Here is a 19,169-nt window from a genome sequence, read left to right as displayed (position 1 = left end):
ACTTTTGAAATCATAAACTCAGTACACATTCAGTGTTAGTCTTCACTGTGCTTTAACTTGCACAGCATTTTGCATGCTGAATAAATATCTGTTACTGCTGGACTTCACAATTTTCTTCCAATTAGGTTATAATTGTCATTTTGTATCAGGTTGATAGCTGTATAACTAAGGCAGTTTGTCAAGCCATCTTTATTAGCAAACACTGGCAAAGGCAATAGGTCTCGCCTTAAATATACCTGTTTATTATTTTTTTGTGTTATTGTTTTTATTAAATGTTAAAGGCTAGAAATGTATATAATTGTTATTTTAAGTAGGTGATGAAAAATTGTGTAAGTATATTGTATGCATTAGAGTGCATTTGTAACAAAAATAAATAATGTAATGTGATGATTAAGAGTTGATAATTCCAGCAATTAGGAAATGTAAATTATACACACACAGATAATTGTAATGTGGAAGGAAAATGAGAAAAGGAGCAAATAAGGCATATTGGCATGGCTGATGTGTAGAATTAGGAAGGATATAGAGGTGCTATTAGTAGGGAGGACACAAGCATGGCGGGCCAATTTAATATTTTAAAGGAAGATAAAATAAAGAGGAAATTGCAGGCCTGTCGCATAAACGAAAGACGTCAGTATACACTGGGAACAATACAGCTAATTATTAAGTTTCGGGAACTCAGAAGTGAGCTTGAAGGAAATGTTTGCTGTATCTTATTAAAAGTTATGCTTCATTGAAAGAACGAGTCTGGGCGCCGCCATTCAGCTTTGGAGACAATGTGAGCCTTGGCATTAACGTATATCATTTTGTTTGGCAAAGCAGCAGAGCGTAAAGATGACGCAAAGACGCCGTCATCCATCAGAAAGACAGTGAGCACCAGTGTAGTGTCGTGACCCCAGGAATGATGAGGCGTAGCCGGATGAGTACTTCCACTTTCCTTTATAATTTTTTGTGTAGCCCTTTCACCCCAACATTTCTTCTTCCCGTGTCCTCTATTCTACCCGTTATCCCTCCCTTTCCGGTTCCTGGCCCCTCGGACCTCGCTGGACACTTTACTGTCCCCTGAGGTCCAAGGGCCCTCATGTCAGTGCTTCGATCGTGACATTACATCTCCCCTCCTTGCACAACCGAGCTTAGGGCCATATGTACGAACACTTTTTCCCATAGGCACAGAATGGGTAAAAACCTTTGCTACATCTGGCCCTTAGTTCGGAAAGCGTCTGTAATAATTCTTCTATGAGGCATATAGGCCTTCGGCAAGCAAGCTTTGACTGACTTGTGAGATTGGGAAGGTAGGTTCCTCCACCGCCACGGAGTGAGGTGGACCTGTTCTTGACTAGCGTGGGAGTATCCTCGGTGACATCACCGCCCACCCCTGACGTGGCCTCAGTGGGCAGTGGTTTGCACTTCTTGAAGTGTGCTATGTCCAGAGTTATCTTCTTGTCCTCAGAAGCAGCTGTGACCATGGTAACTTTTACATTTGTTACCTGCAGAGGGTGTTCATGATATCGACTACAACATGTTTTTTTTTTTTGTTCTTGCCTGACAAGCACCCAGTCAGGTTCCTGGACTGTCGACGACTGGGCCTTCCGACACCTGTCTGCATATTTTTTCATTTTCACTTTCTTGGCTCTATCTATCTCTGCCAGCTCTCTGTGCTCAGTGGTGTGCCGGGCACAGCGGGCTGATTTCTTCCAGGTGGGTATTATTGTGTGCATGGTGTGGCCTAGCATCTGAGTGGCTGGACATTTGTTTGTGGTGCTGTGGGGCGTGGTTCTGTATGCTCTAAGCACTTCATTCAGTGTGGCCTGGACATCTCGTCTGGCTAGTTCAGCTTGATGTTTGTTTTTCTTCAAAGTGGCCATGAACCTCTCCACCAACCCATTGGCCTGAGGCCACAAATGGGTGATCTTTCGATGTCTGAAGTTGAGGTGACTGGCAAACTCTGAAACCTTTAGACTGTTTAATGGAGGGCCGTTGTCTGTTTTGACTACCCCGGGGATTCCACATGCAGGAAAGACTTCATCTAGCACAGGTACCGTGGTGGCTGCCATGGTGGATGATACTTGTTGGGCAATTAGGAACCAGGAATATTCGTCCATTATGATGAGGAAGTATTTGCCAGACTGCAGAGGGCCAAAGAAGTCTCCTGCTACTTGCTGCCAGACTTCTTATGGTAATTCAGACATTTGCAACGGCGAGGGAGGTTCTTCTTGGTTGACAAGCTGGCATTGAGGACAGTCTTTTAGCATAGCCTCAAACATTATGTCCAGGGAGGGGAGCGAGACATAAACACGTAAGACTCTTTTGGTAGCTACTATGCCCCGGAGTTCCTCATGAGCTAGGTTGACAATCCCTTGTCGTAGATTCTTTGGAATGACAATCCTTTTTTTCTTTCAGCAGCAGGACATCCTTTGGAATGGACAGTTCATCCTTTATGTGTTGAAGAGAGGTTATCTCTTTGACGTCAATGAGTTGGTTGCCTTTGGGTTCGTCCACATGGCCCCACCATTTCGATTGGATGTGGTGTGTTACATCTTGCAAGGTGGCGTCAGCTGCAGTGGCCTTAATGATGGCTTCAAGGGGAACTGCAGATGGTTTTACTTGAGCAACGTATGTCAAGGTTGCTCTAGGGTGCAGTGACATGTATTCTTCTGGATTGCCGCCTTTCTGGGTTTGTGCATTATAGTGAATGTGTATTCTTGCACACGAGTTCCCCATCGCTCAATCCGGGGAGGCATCTTTGCTCAGAATTTACAAATATGGACATTAATACCCGTTATGAGGGTGAAGTGTTTCCCATATATGAAGATGTGGAAGTGCTCACAGGCCCAGAAAACCGCCAGACTTTCCTTTTCTGGCTGCGAGTATGCTCTCTGGGTGTCAGTCAGGCTGCGACTGTCATACGCTACTATGTGTCGTTGGTCGCCTTCTTTGTCATATTGTCCTAGGATGGCTCCGAGTCCCACAGGATTGGCGTCCACAGTGATCTCAGTCTTCTTGCGGGGACTAAAGTATGCCGGATTACTAGCTGATTCAATGGTGTCTTTGACTGCATTGAACGCTTGATCACATCTCTCCGGCCATCTGAAGGGTTGTCCTTTCTTTTGTCAGCTCCCTGAGGGGAAAGATGATGGTAGCATAGTCCTTGATGTACCGAGTGCAGAAACTGGCACCTCCCAGAAACGATCTGACATCCCCAGCATCTTGAGGCCGAGGGGTGCCGGTCAGAGCTGTGATTTTCTCGGGATCCGGCCTCATCCGGCACCGGAGAAATGTCCATAAAACTTCAATGTGAACCTGTGGAATCAATACTTGTCCTGGTTGAAAGTCAGGTTGGCTTCCTGAAGGGCACGGCATACCTTGTCCAGGGCTTTGTAATGTTCTTTAACCGTGACCCCAAATACGAGGATGTCATCTCTGTAGTTAAGGGCGTTGGGAATGTGTCAGACTACTTTCCTGATCGGTTTTGAAATATCTCAGCTGTTGATGAAATGTTGAAACTGACCCGTTTATATCGAAATAGCCCCTGATGTGTTGCAAATATGGTGATGCAGTGTGAACTCTCACAAAGTTCTAGCTGGTGGTAGTCCTTGTTTAGATACAGTGTGGAGAATACTTTCGCTCCATTCAGTAGTGTGATAATGTCACTGATGTGGGGGCCAGGATGTCTTTCTAGTTGAATGGTGCTGTTTGTGGCTCTCATGTCCACACATACACATACTTTGCTGCCAGATCCTCAGTTTAGGTACCACTACTACCGGGGACACCTACAGGATGGTCCAGAGGTTCTCTCTATGATATCCCCCCGTAGGAAGTCCCATAGCTCGTCCTCAACCGCCTGTTGGAGGTGAAAGGGTACCTTCCTGTAATGCTGGGCCACTGGTGGTACTTGCTCGTTTATGTGCAGGCAGACTTGAAAGTGAGCCACCATTCCAAGTCCTGTGAACAGCTTCGGGAGCTTGTGTACAATGTCCGATTTATCCTCCACTAGATATAGTATCTCCATCAGCCTTAGACGTTCAACGGTGGGTAGTCTTAGAAGACGGTCTACTTCGGGATCTTCTATCACATGAATCCATGCTTGTACCGTTCTGTCTTTGTATGTGAGAGGTGTTTGAAACTGCCCTAAGCATGGAAGAGGGTCTTTGGACATTCATGTGCAGACTTGCACAGCCACTTTGTGTAATTTAGGCTGCATGGTCATTCTGTTATATTCTGTGATATTGATGTAGTTGAGGGAGGCACTGCTGCCTAGCACAAAGGCGGTGGGGTTCGTTCCCATTTGTAGGTGCAGCCTTGGGTATTTCTTGAACCTGTTGTGGACAGCGACCATGCAAATGTACTCCTTACTGTCTTGTGAGATTGGTGTGAGGGACCTTGATTCATAGGATTCAGAGTGTCCCGATCTGTATGTGCTACGCAAGTAAAGGCTTGATCTTAATGAGCTCGTGGAGCGTTCCTGGCAGTCACACACGGCCTTCGCATGATGACAAGACCTGGTCTCCCTAGATTTTCGTTGTATGTTCTTCTGCGAACCCTTGCACACCTTTTTTAACTGGCTTTCCTTTCAGACAAAAGTGCAGGCATGACGCTGGGCACGGATCTGTGCATGGGAAATCTTGGCCGCAGCGATAGCATTTCAGCTATTGCTTGCTCCTCAGACCGTGCTTGTTGGGGCTGTGATGACACTCTATTCATTGAGGGCGGTTTTTAGGTTTTGTAGTCCTCCGGTGTCCCGATGACTGACGTTCCTTCTGACGAGTTTGAAGCCTGAATGCCTGGTCCCGTTTATCTAGCTTTCCTGTTTCCATCTTCTTTGCAGGTTCTTCTGCTTGACCATTGACCCCCGTCATTCCTTCTTTTTCGTCCAACGGGTAGCACTTCTTTAAGAGGCATCTGCGCAGGAGTCAGATTCACATCCTTCAATGATCCGCAAGCAAAAGGCATCTTCATGCGTGAATATGTCAAAAGCACTGTGCTGGGCTAAGGGTTTTAGTCGTGAAATGAAGTCCCCCATGGACTCATCCTTCTCCTGGGATGCTAGGTTAAAAGCTGTGACGTTCATAGTCGATGTTTCTTTTATGAAGACATTTCCTGTTAAGTGCCTCACAGACATCTTGATAGGACGATGCAGTGTCTGTTGGCAGTTCCTTAACAATCTGGCCAACCTCCTTTCCAATGAGATTATGCAGCGCAATTAGCTGTAGCCCAGTGTGAGTGGCTTCTGACCCTTTCATTTAATTTTCGAAGTCTTCCAGCCAGTCTTGCCGGCAAAGACCAATGCCTCCCCAGACACGAGAGGTTCCAGGGGGTGCAGAAATGGGTCTCCCAGTATGGTAGCTCTGCACATGGTGTAAGGTGGATAAGTGGGCGACGCCGACATAGCACTATCTGTGGTGCGGCCTGTCAATGTCACGATCAAAGCAGTAACATGAGGGCACTAGGACCTCGGGGGACAGCAAAGTGTCCAGCGAAAGTCTGAAGGTCCAGGAACTGGAAAGGGAGGGATAACGCGGAGAAGAGAGGATACGGAAAGGGGAAAGGTCGGGTGAGAAAGGGCTCCGCAAGAATAATAAAGGAAGGTGCAAGTACTCACCCGGCTAAGCCTCGTCGTTCCTGGGGTCCCGACACTACAACCAGTAAAACTTCACATCTTTGAGGCGCCATGAAGGTCAAGCCTTCACACCTAAGGATGACTACATAAGAAAGGTGACTAAAACACAAGACTGGCATTGAAAGAAATGCAAATGTCCATTGTAGGTTTGCAAAGCTTTAAGATGAAGAGTGAATTTTGGTCAACAGAAAATTAAGTTGAACGGCAGTAGTATTACACCTTTGTGGAGTAAGGAAGGTGAAGCCTACATGTGAAAGGAATGAAAATATTAAAAAGTGATTAAGATGGTTCAAAAATCGGGGAAACCTTAGTGTGTGCGGTTAATGCCTGGGGAAAAATTGTTTAGTACTTTAAAGCAGAAAGAGTGCTGCGATAAAGCATAAGTACAGTAACAAAGGCAGGTTGTAAATTATAAAGAAAAATGTCATGGGACAGGCTAGCGGATTGAGGGGTGGAGCAAGATGAAGGCCATGAGGGGAGCAAATGTGGGGCAGAACAGAACAGAGCGCAGTGAATCTGGGCAAACAAGCACATTAACTCGGCTGGGGGAATAAGCAGAAGGAAGAGGTAAAAGGGGGAGGGATACTGGGTATTTATAATGGGAAACCCTTAAAAGAATTGCGGAAGAGCATATAGTGGCCATGAAGTATAGCCAGTATATTCATTTTTAAATGATCTGTAAAACATGCTGCAAAGATGTAACACTGTATGGAAGAGGAAACCTGCGAAACAGCACAGGGCACATCAATAAATGTAATGTAAAAGGCGACTTTAGCGGAGGAGCAAACAATGTCCATATGGCAGGGTGGGTGTTGCGCATATTTAAGGTCTGGAATGTAAAATGAAGGAAACATATGGTATGGCAGATGTGTACAGTTATGAAGAATCTGTAGAGTCTTGTAATGGAATGTAAAAGGAGCACATACAAGAAAAACAAAGAGGGAGTGCGTGGAAACTGAGAATGACAAAGGCATCAGGAGGAAGATTTATATGTTGTTGAAAAAGAATACAGGAATACAGAATGTGAAGTACAGTAACCATAGCAACCTCTAAACTTAAAAAAAAAAAAATGTCACTGCATTGGTTAGAGGGTCAACGAATAAAGCAACGCTGAGGACAGGTGTGGGGATACAAAAGGGCAGGGAGTTGGTGCAATGAAGCACACGAGTGAGGGGAAACAAGCACCAGACCTTCCAACTCACACAGTGTGTCACATGATATTGGCTCCCATCACACAGTCACTTGGTAAAGAGCCTATATCATAGTGTGCACACAATTAATTAGAAACCCTTAAAGAGAGCAAGTTTCCAGCTGTTTGGAGGTTCTGTACAGCCGATGTCTGTTAGACCTGGCATTCTTTGCATGGTCTCACCTGTCTTTTTTGCCTGTGCTTCCCATGTTCTGACTGTGTGCTTGACTGTGTGCTGGACTCTGTTTTTTGCTGTTTTTGGTACTCTGGGCACTATACCACTGCTGACCAGTGCTAAAGAGCAAGTGCTCCTCTGTAAAATGTATGTGCAATTGGCTTTCCATGATTGGCACATTTGATTTACTAGTAAGTCCCTAGTAAAGTGCAGTAGAGGTGCCCAGGGCCTGTAAACCAAATGCTATAGTAGGTCTGCAGCACTGGTGGTACCACCCACATTAGTAGCCCTGTAAACATGGCTCAAACCCACCACTACAGTGTCTGTGTGTGCAGTTTTAAACTGTAAAATTCGACTTGGCAAGTGTACACACTTGCCAGGCCTAAACCTTCCCTTTTTATACATGTAAGGCATCCCTAAGGCAGGCCCTAGGTAGCCCAATGGGCAGGGTGGAGTGTATGCTAAAGGGGAGACATGTACTGATGTGTGTTACATGTCCTAACAGTGAGATACTGATAAATTTAGTTTTCACTGTTGCAAGGCCTATCTCTCTCATAGGTTAACATGGGGGCTGCCTTTAAATATCCTTAGAGTGCACTTTTCCTTTGAGAGCAGATAGAAACATGGATTTTGGGGTCGCTGAACTCAGAATTTAAAAAATACATCTGTTAGTGAAGTTGGTTTTAGATTGTTAGTTTGAAAATGGCACTTTTAGGAAGTGGGCATTTTCTTGCTTTAACAATTCTGTGACTCTGTCTGTTTGTGGATTCCATGTCTGAGTCAAACTGACAGTTGGGATGTTTGTGAATCTCCTCTAGACAGAGACACAAAGAGAGCTGGGGTGTAGACTGGATATCCTGATGAGCCATCTGAGCTGAAGTGGAGGGAGGAGTGGTCACTTACACCTGAATGCACTGTGCCTGTCCTCACACAATGCAGTCTCCAACCCCCTGGTGAGTGTCTGGGGCCTGGCCTGGGCAAGGCAGGATCCTGTAAATAACAGAGACTCCCCTTTGAAGTTTGCCTACTTTAAAGGTAGAAAGGGGTATAAGTATTGGACCCCAGACGTTAGATCATTTCTGGAACCAAGAGGAACCTCTGCCAAGGAGAAGAGCCGATGAGAAGTGCTGCCCATGCCTGTGACCGTGCTTTGTTGGGCTATCCTCCATTTTCTGCTTCTGCCTGTGAAAGGGGACAAAGACTGGACTTTGTTATGCATTCCTGCTGAAAGAAGAATCTCCAAGGGCTTGAACTGAGCTTGCCTTCTGTTTTGAAGTCTCAGGGCCATCAAAGACTTCCTCTACCAGCACCTAGACTCTCTGCTGAGACACCTGCCCTGCCAATTGGTGCCTTATCCAGTCCCTGGGCCCTTGAGAGGTGAAGTTGGCAGAACAAGAGCTGAAATCCACATACAGAACGCAGTGTGGGGAAATTTTCAGCACACCATCTGTAACGCGGCTGATAAACACTGTGCAACCAGATTGCATTGTCCCGGGGCGTCAAAGACATTGCGAATCAACGCGATCCGAGGTGACCCATCAGGAAATCAATGCATCGCTCTCTTGCGAGGGAGAAAAACAATGCATCGCCTACCCGACCAGAGAAGAAACAATGCAGGCCTCACTTGGGATTAAGGAATCAACGCATCGCTGACTTTTCCGACGCACGCTCACCCCGGCGGCTTTATTTTTGATGCAAACCAGGTACTTTGGTAGAATCAGCATTTTCATTGTTTTCTATGGAGTAAGACTCCTATTCTTTTAAAAATTCATATCTTGACTTGTGTATATTGGACTTTTGTCATGTTGGTCTTGTTTGATTTAGATAAATATTGCCTATTTTTCTAAACTGGTGTGGTGTCCATTTTGTAGTGTTTTCATTGTATTATTGTGTGTGTTGGTACAAGTACTTCACACATTGCTTCTGAGATAAGCCTGACTGTTTGTGCCAAGCTGGTAAGCAGGTGTTATCCAAGTGTGTTTCTCCATTGCCCTGACAAGAGTAAGAGTCCCTGCTTGGACAGAGTGCAAACTGACTGCCAACCAGAGACCCCATTTCTAACAATGTCCGTTACATGGAGTGAATCCACACCAGGACACCCGAGGTCGCCTCAGAAGCTTTAGGTTTTGGTACTGAAGTGGGTGGCGATGAATTTAAAGTGCCTCTGGTGCGAGGTTGGCACTTAGCCCGGCCCCTTCAAGGCTCACTCCTCTCCCCCACATGGTAACCATTTTTCTTAAACGTGCAGGTCTCATGCACATCGCAGATCAAAAACAACATGAAGCACACAAACGTAATGTAAAATGTGACATAAGCGAAGGAGCAAACAGCGTCCCTATGGCACAGTGTGTCTCTACATTGCACATCGTTGCGATGTGCAATGTAAAAATGAGAAAAGGAGCAAACTTATGGTATGAGGGACGCATACAATTAATTAGGAAGGATCTGTAGACCAATACTTCGCAATAGAAACTAAAGGGAAGGCGCACATTAGAGTAAAACAAACTGTAAATGAGAGATGCTTGGTGGGGAAGATATACTGTTGAAAAAGAATGCAGGAATACATAATGCGAAGTAGAGAAGCCACAGCAGCCTGTATATTATACACAAAATATCACTGCAAGGGGTAGTGGGTCAAACACAGAGTGTAAGTTTGGTAGGGCAGTAAGGGATGGAGAAAGGGGAGTTGGGGCAAAGAAGTACACAAGAGAGATAAAAACCCAACATGGAACACGGTGGGGAGACAGAGAAGCACATGAGGGAGACAGCAGAAACTCATGCACTCTCACGGAGTGCCTAAACATAAATCAAAAAGCAGTTCTCTAAAAGCAACCAGTGGAAGGAAAAAAAGGCAGCCAATCAAAGAGAAAGTTAACAGCTTATGCTCCATGGGAGTGACAAGCAAATCCATCGACTAACAAGCAAGCAAATAAGAATGAAAATAAAGCTAGAAAATCGTAAGCAATGGGCAGGCATTTAACCTAGGTAAACTCTCAGCAGGCCTCAGTAGGGCTTTTGTGACAAGACAGGTCTGCTGTCTGGCGGGCTTGACGTAAAAATAGGACAAACTTACACGCAATTATGAATCCAAAATACTCATGTTCTACCACAGGTGATTTAACCAAATAAGGTACATGTAATAATTTCTATTTTTAGGAAAACTCATATTAGATTGTAAATGTTTTCTCGATACGCCAAACTGTAAGTCACGGTGGCACTGCACACGCTGACCTTTCATTGTGTACATGTTTTTTGGTTGTTGAGAATTTCCAGTGGATTGCTTTCTATATGCATTACAGTCAGTTTAATTTGACACAGTTAATTAGTTAAAAGAAAGGACTATGTCGCAGATGCTTAGTAGTGATTTTTATATGTGAAAGTGTTGGGTTGGACAGTCATAACGCAATGCAAGGTGGCTCTACCTCTCCAATAAATATACTTGATATCTGTAGTTCCCCTCCAATACTCCTTGACCAATCCCCTGCACTAAGTCAGAAATACTTTAGTTAGAGCCCAAGTCTTAAAGCTTTTTTGGTCTCAACATGTCAGTGCGATTTATTTGCCCAGGCTCTTGTGGACAAGACCCAGTAAGGCAATGAGTGAATTCATTCCTATTCCAAGTAAATCCTTCGTGAGTCAGACTCATAAAACCCCAAGCATCTGCTCCTACCATTCAATTACCAAATAGAATGCCGGATCTCACTTCCACTCTCTCTCGTAATACATTATTTATTTACAACATTTAAACAGCGCTTTATCACCAAACTGGTATCCTGGTGCTACGGGCTTAATATGGGGCAAGAAAAAAAACTGCAGCTCAATAAAACAAAAGGGGCACTGTAGACTTATTCGGGGAAAAGCCAGGTTTTCAAGGTTCTGCTGAAGTGTAATATATCAGCTGCAGATCTAAGGGAGGTGGGTAGCTTATTTCAAAGCTGGGCTGCCTTAACCATGAAAGCTTTCCCGCCTTGTCTTGTCTTCCAATATTTGGTAATGCAAACAAGATTTGCCATAGGCGAGCGAAGACATCTGCCTGGAAAATAGTTTTTTAATCTGTTTTGCAATGGCACTGGACCTTTGCCCTGCAGCACCTTGAATACTTTACATAATGCTTTGAAGGCTATTCTCTGTTTCAGAGAAAGCCAATGGAGATCCTTCATGGCAATGGAGGCGGACGCTCTCCTGTGTCTTTTCAGGGCAAGGTTGGCGGCACAGACTTGGACTCTGTGTCGGAGCATCAAGAAAAAGAGCATTACAGTATTGTAATCTACTTAAAATTACATTGCGTATGATCTGAGGTTTAGCAGTAGCTGGTAACGTAGGGAGGAGCTTCCAGAGACCCCGACGGGGAGGGAGGCATGTACAGCAACTATGCTGATATGGCACTCCATAGACAGTTTATTATCAAACATGACTCCCCAATATTGCGAACTGAGTCCAACATAGTCAGGTCTTCCCTGGTCAGCAATGGCCAGAAATTGAAGGGTGCCAGAGTGATTTTATTTGCAGAGTTACATAAGAACTCTGCTGTATCCCCGTTAAATGAGGGAACTGGAGTGCAGCCAACTGACAATGTCATTCATGCAGTTGTGTAAAGCATTCACCGCTGCCTGTTGATTACTTTCCAGTGACAGAATCAGTTGAGTGTCATCTGCATCATTTACAAGACTAGCGTTTTGGGCTTTAATGGTTGTGATCAATGGCCTTATGTATATATAAGGATAGGGCTGAGTGCCGAACCCTGCCGGAGACCATGTTTGATGGGCAACTGCCCGACAAGTAGGAGTGCATCGAATTCAATATGGTGTCACCGATTCTAATCAGGGCAAGTCTTTCCAGGAGCATTTTGTGGTAGACTGTATCAAATCCGGCCGAAAGTTCAAGAAATAACAGAATCGCTGATTGGCCACAGTCAACCATCTTTCAGAATCCATCCGTAGATAAGAAAAGGACAGGCTCAGTTTCATGCCCTGGTCTAAAAACAAACTGGTCATTCTCTAGCAGGTCATGCTCTTCCAAGTATTTGGATAGTTTTTACTGACAAACGTTCCAGACTTTTTACAGGGAAATGCAGCAGTGAAATTGGCCTATAGTTGCTAAGGACCAAAAGATGCAAACAAGATTTTTCAAAATTGGAGTAGCTATGGCCTGTGCTAGAAGACACAGACTGATTACAAATTTCTAGAACTGACGGGAATAATTTTTCTGCCATAACTGTCCACATTCTGTGAGGTAGAGATCAAGAGGTGAGCCTCGGTGTGTGGATATAGCTAACAACTGAAAGAGGTCCTCAGCAATGGGTTCAATGTGTTCATACTTGCTCCCGGAAGTATCAGGGGAAAATGTCAGTCAAGCATCTTCATGTTTGAGATGGGTAGGCTTCTCAGATATTACATTTCTTTTAAAATGTGGGGCAGCCAAGCAGAAGTTCTTCTGCTGCTGAGAGTCCCTGATGTCCTCTAAAATCTTGTTAATTTAAAGTTTTAAAAAACTCAGCAGGTTTATCACAGAGTGCCTGAGATGGCGTGATTTTCTTTCTCGTGCACTCAGGTTTTGATATTTCTTGCATAATATCAAACACCTTTTTAACATTATTTGGAGCAGCAAGAACAACAGTGGCATAATAGTCTGCTTTGGCCTTTTCTATCTCTCTCTTGTATTCATTTAGGGACTTTTTTGGACATTTTAAATCCTCCTCTGAGTAGGACATCCGCCATTTCATTTCCAATTTCAAGTGAGTTTTAGTGTTCTTAATGATAGATTGTACAATGGCGCAGAGGGATGACTGAGTTTTTATGTTTTTAATTGGAGTTTCTGTATTTAGGGTTTCTACAATTCTTCTCTCCAGTGTTAATTAGTTATCTCCTACTGTAAGCTCTGTATCGAATAAGGTAGACAGATTAAATAGCTGTCTTGTGTTGGTTCATTAAGTTTATGCCAAGCCTTGCCTATTTGTAATCTGGCAGTGGCCGGCTTGTGGGTAACAAGACCCCTCTATGAAGAGAGAAAAAGTTACTAAAGCATGATCCATCCAGCACAGAGATAGGATTTCATACATAGTGATTAGTCCCTCTGGGGCAAAAATAAGAGCCAGAGTGTGCCCACCTAGATAGAATACCAGAAAAGATACAGCCTTTTTCAGTTTTTAAAGAAAAGCCCAATAATTCGGGCATGGCTAGTTCATCTAAAAAGAGAGATCCAAAGTTCCAGCTTTCATGAAAGGTTATTCCCACTCCTCCAACCATATTAGTAGTGCATGGTTTATGAAAAGTTTTAAAACTTGGAAGACACGCCAGGCTTAAATCAATAGCCGATTCAGGAGTGGCCCATGTTTCCGTTATAAATAATTTATATTTTCTTATTTCCCAACAGTAGGTTAATTTCTGTAGAATGCTTCACTGGGTACCTTGCATTTAATAGGCCACATTTCAATGAACCAAACTTGATTGTGTTTGTTTAATAAGGAGAATTAGTGTCAGTTTTAGAGTGCAGGGGTATTGGTTTGGGGATGTTAGGTCTTTTACCTACTTGTAATATTTGGTCTCTGGTATAGCTTACTGTAGCCTTAGCGTGTCCTTGGGGCTGGCTGGGACATCCAACAGCATGGCTGGTGCTGAGCACAGATGGGCTAGCCTTTGGCGTACCAGCTGTGCAACCTCACTGACATCCAAATTAAGTAGCCTCCTCCTGCAGGAAGACTGAAGCAACAACAAAGATGGCGGACAATATTGTCTCGCTCTGACAGGCGGTTATGGAGTTCCCCCAAACCGCAGTCAATACAAGTTAACAAGGACAAAAGTAAAAGCACTTAAAACTTTAAAAATAAAGTCCCCTAAGTCTGTGCATATAAGCAAGTAGAAGCAGCTAATCTCAGTCTCAGCCCTGGGTTGCTGAAACTTTCCCCATGCTGTAACTTTCCCAAAAGACACCCTTCTCAATAGTGCCAGGCATCTGCTGCTTCCAATCCACTAACTTATTATAATAATGGGCACAACAGGCATTTTAGATATGTTAGCCTATTTTCTCATCCACGAAAAAGAGTGCTCAAATGCAGGGGTAGCTCCTCCATAAGGGTAAACCTTTTCCACCAAAAAATGATAATAAACTGTGTTTATTATCGTTTTTGGGACAAAGGGGTGGGGCCACCGGGGTGATGACAATACGGGGGAGTGCTCAGTACTCCCCCTCAGAACGCATGTGTGTTTGGCAGGCCGGCCAAACACACATGCACAGTGGGCTCTCTCCAACGCAGCAACACAATTGCTGAGCTGGAGAGCCTCTACACAGGTGCCCAGGGAGTGCCCTGGCGCTCCGAGCCAATCCTGACGCTGCTCTGAGCAGCATCAGGATTGGCACAGGGCAGGCTGGGAGCCTGTGCCTGCAGAGGAGCAGCAGTAGCAGTGGCAAGTTTTAAAAAAATGAATTCACTCTCCCTCAACCACCCCTGCGCACACACGGCTCCCCCCTCTGCGCGCACACACGGCTCCCCCCTCTGCGCGCGAGCCACGACTGCTCAAATGTACACTTGCTGTGAATTCTGGGCCATTACAACAATCCAGCCTGAACCCCTGCATCATGTGTGTGCCCACCCTCATTTGGCGCATCAAGTGGGAAAATGAGGCAGGAGAGCTGAGGGCCAGTTTACCACCATGAAGGCATGATGATAGATGATAGAAAATAGCTCTGAAGAGTGACATGCTCTGTACCTCAGTGAATAGGACTATGCCTAGCAACTAGGCTTTATTGAGAGATGCTTGCCAAAGCTTGTAGCAGTGTGCAGCACATTCTCATGCTCCTCTTTGTGTTCTTAGATTTCATGCCTTCTTGAGCCATCCGTACAACCTGAGTGCATAAAAGCAGATAAAACTGTTTAAAAGAAAATTAAGACCTGGTTCAAAATGCACCTAAAGTCTGTTTGGTACCCTGCCCAATGTTCAGGACGTCTTGAATATAGTCCATAAATAGAATATACAAAGCCCATCTTGTTGTAGTTCACACATTTTTACTACTTACTTTAAAAAACATATTGCCCGGAGGCAATTTATTTGCTAATAACATACAATAGAATAAAAGGAAACTAAATGCTTACCCATCAGCCCAGTCATAGCCCATGAGTCTCAGCACTTCAAACAAGTGTTGAAAATGAATTTGCTGGCTTTTGTCTGTCTTAGGAGAAAACAACAATTGTATGTTTATCAGAAGCATTATCACTCTTCAGCTCTTCCAAGACTCACATTTATGTCATTTACACAGTCCTAACCAACGTTCCATTAGCAACCATCCAGCAATATAAAAAAAACACCATTTTAACAGCTTTATTATTCGTGTTCCTATGAATCGCCATTTTTAGACTGTGACCAGACCTAGGAGGATCGGTAAACAATGAGGTAGAATAAATAAAAGTCAAAATCAAACAGAAGAAGAAAAGCCACGTTCATCACTCAGAGTCCATCTGGCACAGAGGTAGACGAAGAACCTAAGTTGCAACAAGTAGTCATGCCTGGGCGAGGGATATACATTTAATAGGAAAATTATGAAGCAGTGGAGGGACTGAGAAGTCATTTTTTATTACTGGCTTACTGAATTTCAGAGGTACATATACCATTTCAACTCTAAGGGTGAAGCAGATGCACAGGACGAGCCTTAATAGGGGAGGAAGGGGTAACGAGTCCAGGGGCTTCCAAAAAAGAGATGGCTTGATGATGTTTTGTAACATCAAAACTTCGGCATAGCAGAGCATTATTAGATGAACATAAGTGGGGGTGGCGGTTTCCAAGGGCGCTATGGAGCATCAGTCAACACTGGAAAGTGTCCCTGAAATAGAGCGGAAAGATGCTTGTAATATAACAAAATCAGTAAATATGAGGCAGAGAGTGTGTGTGTGTGTCTCTCTCTCACACATAACTATCTACCCTCTCAGATATTACAGGTATAAAGTTATCTGGGTTAAAAAAAAAATCCTTCCTTTATGCATCTCACTGAGCTGGGTGACAGTCAATGTTAATCAATTCAATAAATAAGTATGCAGGGCTTTCAAAATTTCTGTATTGTTATGTTTCAGATTTAAACAAGCAAAATATCAGACACGTTTCAATCCGTCTAGTTTTTTTAAAATACAATTTTTGGGTATTTTTCAAATAAACAACTACATGACCAAACATAAAAACGGCGCATGTGCGCAGCCAGGGAGATGATAACCGACATATGTACCAAAGATATGTAAAAGAAATACAGAAAGCATGGATTCAGAACAGCAAGTTGGGGCTGATGCAGCCGCCTACAGTTTTAACCCATGGAAGAGGTGTGGAGCTGGAGGCTCAATCCCAGGCAGTAACTCAGTGTTCCCCCACCACACCCATACATAGAGCAATTGGGCAAATATAGCTTTCTCATCCAGGTCCTCACTACTTCATACACCAGCACCTGGCGAGGGAGCCGCAGAACCTACTACTCAGCCAAAGTTTGACCCGGGACATCTATACTGGGGCAAGCTACTAAGATTGCATAACAGGCAGCCAAAATCGGGACCATTTGAACTCCCCTGGCCTCCTCAGTCCGAAGTGCCTCCCTCTCACAATCCACCCAATTAGACAGGTCCTTCCATCTATACAGGACAGGGTCACTGGCAGATTTCCAGCTTATCATCATTTGCCAAGAATAACCGCTAAATCTGCAAACTGTCCATCACTGTTCGGCCACACTTTGATTATGGAGGCTCAACAAGAACAGCCGTGGGGAGCAGTCAAAGTGTCTGTCTGTGGCGCGACAGATAACCTGATAGACGGCAGACCAGTAGGGAGTTGGCACTGGGCAGGTCATGCCATATGATAGAACTCCGCATTGTCCACATGGCACCAGGGGCATGCCATTGAAGCTCCAGGGAACATGACGTGACTACACCAAGGAATGAGGTACCCCCGGTGCAAAAAGTAAAACTAGATGACCTTAAATCTCGCATTTCTAGACACTTTGAGGGTGAACGCCAGAGTTTAACTCTAGTCTGAATCACTGAACGCATGCCCCAAATCCACCACCAAGCATTGATGCAGCTGAGCGTTTCAATCCCTCTAAATCTCAATTGTGGCTAGGAATAATTGCACCGGCTGTTCCAGAGGGCTAAGATAATGCCACTTTACCTCTAATAATAATGGTTCCTTTAACAATTAAAAGGGTGTGGGAAAAATTAGGGGAACGTTATTGGACAGATGGGTGAACATCCCCAAGAAGAGACAGACATGGTCCATTAGCTAGCTGTGTAACCCCAGATGCAGAAGCGTGGATAAGAAGAGGTCACACAAAAGGGAACATAGGTGAGAGATGTATGGTCCACTGAATAGGGTAGAGATGGAAGGGTGATGATGGAGAGCTTGAAATATCCTTCAGGAACGGAGAGGGAGGTAGGGGAAGGGCTACCGTTTAAAATGTTCACATCCTCACAGTGGAGGCTGGTAATTTTAGGAGGGGGGGAGCACACTCACAGGCAATCATTCATACACGCACATCCATTCACAGCACTCATCAACATTCAAACATACACCACACGCATCAAACATTAATTTAAAAAACACACACTTGCCTTCAGCTCGGAGGTCCCAGGAGGGTTGAGAGAAGGCAGCAGTCCCAGCCTCTTCACAGAGTGGGATGGGGGTCAGTGAGACTTCTGACCCCATCCCACTCTCTGATGAGGTGTCACTGACTGACACTCACCCTAGTCGCTTCTGGGGTTAAACCTGAAGCGCCCAGGTCGGAGTCAATGGGTGACGCTTCCCCTTGGGCCTCGAGGCACCTTTGCTGAGCCGAGGAGGTCACGCCCATAGAGCTGTGACCTCTTCAGCCCAGCAAAGTTCAGCTCAGGCAGCCAGGAGTCTGCGCAAATCGCGCATGTCTCGCTCCTGGCTGCCTGAGTTGAACATTAAGAGTCTCTGTCAGGCTGACCTTTGCTCAGTCTGACAGCCACTCTTCATGAGTGACAAAAGGTGGGGGGGGGCCCTCTGCCCTAAAGAACGGTCCGTGGCTGCATCCTCACGATTCCTTTTAAAGAACGCACTAAGAAGTGACACACAGAATAAGTGGAATGCTGCAACTGTCATGGTGTCATCTGCAAACAATGTAAAACTCAATATCGTTTGTTTGAACAATATAAATTGATGTGGCAATTAGTTGTGCTACAAAAGGCAGGAACTATGAGTGAAAAATAAAGGAATTACACGTTACAGGCTTTAATGTTAAGTATAACAATCAGTATTTAGTACTCTTAATGAAAGAATGCAGACTTGAGCAGAATATGTATGGTAATTGATCTTTGGACGTAGAATTCGACATGGAAATAATCTTTTCATCAAACTCAGGATCTTTTGCATTCTATGCAGTTTTTAAAAGAAAAGACAGACAGATACTTGATACGTCCCAGAAAAATATCTTAACAGTTTCTTTAAACGTGGCATTTGTACAGTCTGAATATGTGTTAAAAATACCGAAGTAATAAAAATGGTATCAGCCATAGGTATGAAATCTCAAATGTATCTGGCCTACTTCATATGGTATTTATGGTTTGATGCACTCGAGTAAAAAAAAAAAAAAAAAAACAACAAAAAAAACCAACAAAAAAAACTTTTCACCGGAAATAAAATTAGAATTGAAAAAGTTCTGCCATTAAAGTTTTTTATGGTGAACAAGGATATGATGTTTCAGTGGCGCATTTTCAGGAAGACTGTTAGCAATGTTTGAGAGCTTTTTTTGGAGTTGATAAATTGCATGTAAGAGTGGCCGCGGTCAACAGTTAACACAATTATGAAGATTATACTGCAAATGGGTTTTCTGACTCTATACACAAGTACCCTGGGATTTTACCTTGACAAAAAAAAAGATTTTTTGCTTTGGTGCATAAAAATAAGACAAGATAAAACTTTAAGGAAAGGTGAAACAGTTCTTCTTGAATACAGTCAGGAGCCACTAGAACTCACTGCTCTGCTTTCGCTTGACACTATTCTTCTTTCAAGCATCAGCTGACAAGAAGGGGTAGATGTGGGCGGTGCTGGTGACGCTGTCCAATGGGCAGAGGAGGTAGCGCTGGCTGTGCATTACCAGGGCACAGCTACAGAGCTAGTCTGCGGAAGGGCACAGAAGATCAGAGAACGACTATTTTCAAACTGAGATCAAAGACAGTGGGCAATTATTCCTTTAACAAG

At 44.3% G+C, this 19,169-nt stretch overlaps 1 protein-coding gene across 1 annotated transcript in view; it reads right to left on the bottom strand.

Moving 5' to 3' along the window:
• Positions 1-19,169, bottom strand: part of RARS2 (arginyl-tRNA synthetase 2, mitochondrial) — a 205,974-nt gene that overhangs the window by 61,474 nt on the left and 125,331 nt on the right. The window contains exon 13 of the mRNA XM_069235558.1: positions 15,071-15,147. Within this exon, the coding sequence (XP_069091659.1) occupies positions 15,071-15,147 (77 nt within the window). The remainder of the gene's footprint in view (positions 1-15,070; positions 15,148-19,169) is intronic.

Source organism: Pleurodeles waltl, chromosome 5 (genome assembly GCF_031143425.1).
Source record: "Pleurodeles waltl isolate 20211129_DDA chromosome 5, aPleWal1.hap1.20221129, whole genome shotgun sequence".
NCBI classification, from domain to species: Eukaryota; Metazoa; Chordata; class Amphibia; order Caudata; family Salamandridae; genus Pleurodeles; species Pleurodeles waltl.
The sequence above is the reverse complement of the archived record's forward strand: the minus strand, read 5'-3'. Positions and strand labels throughout refer to the sequence as shown.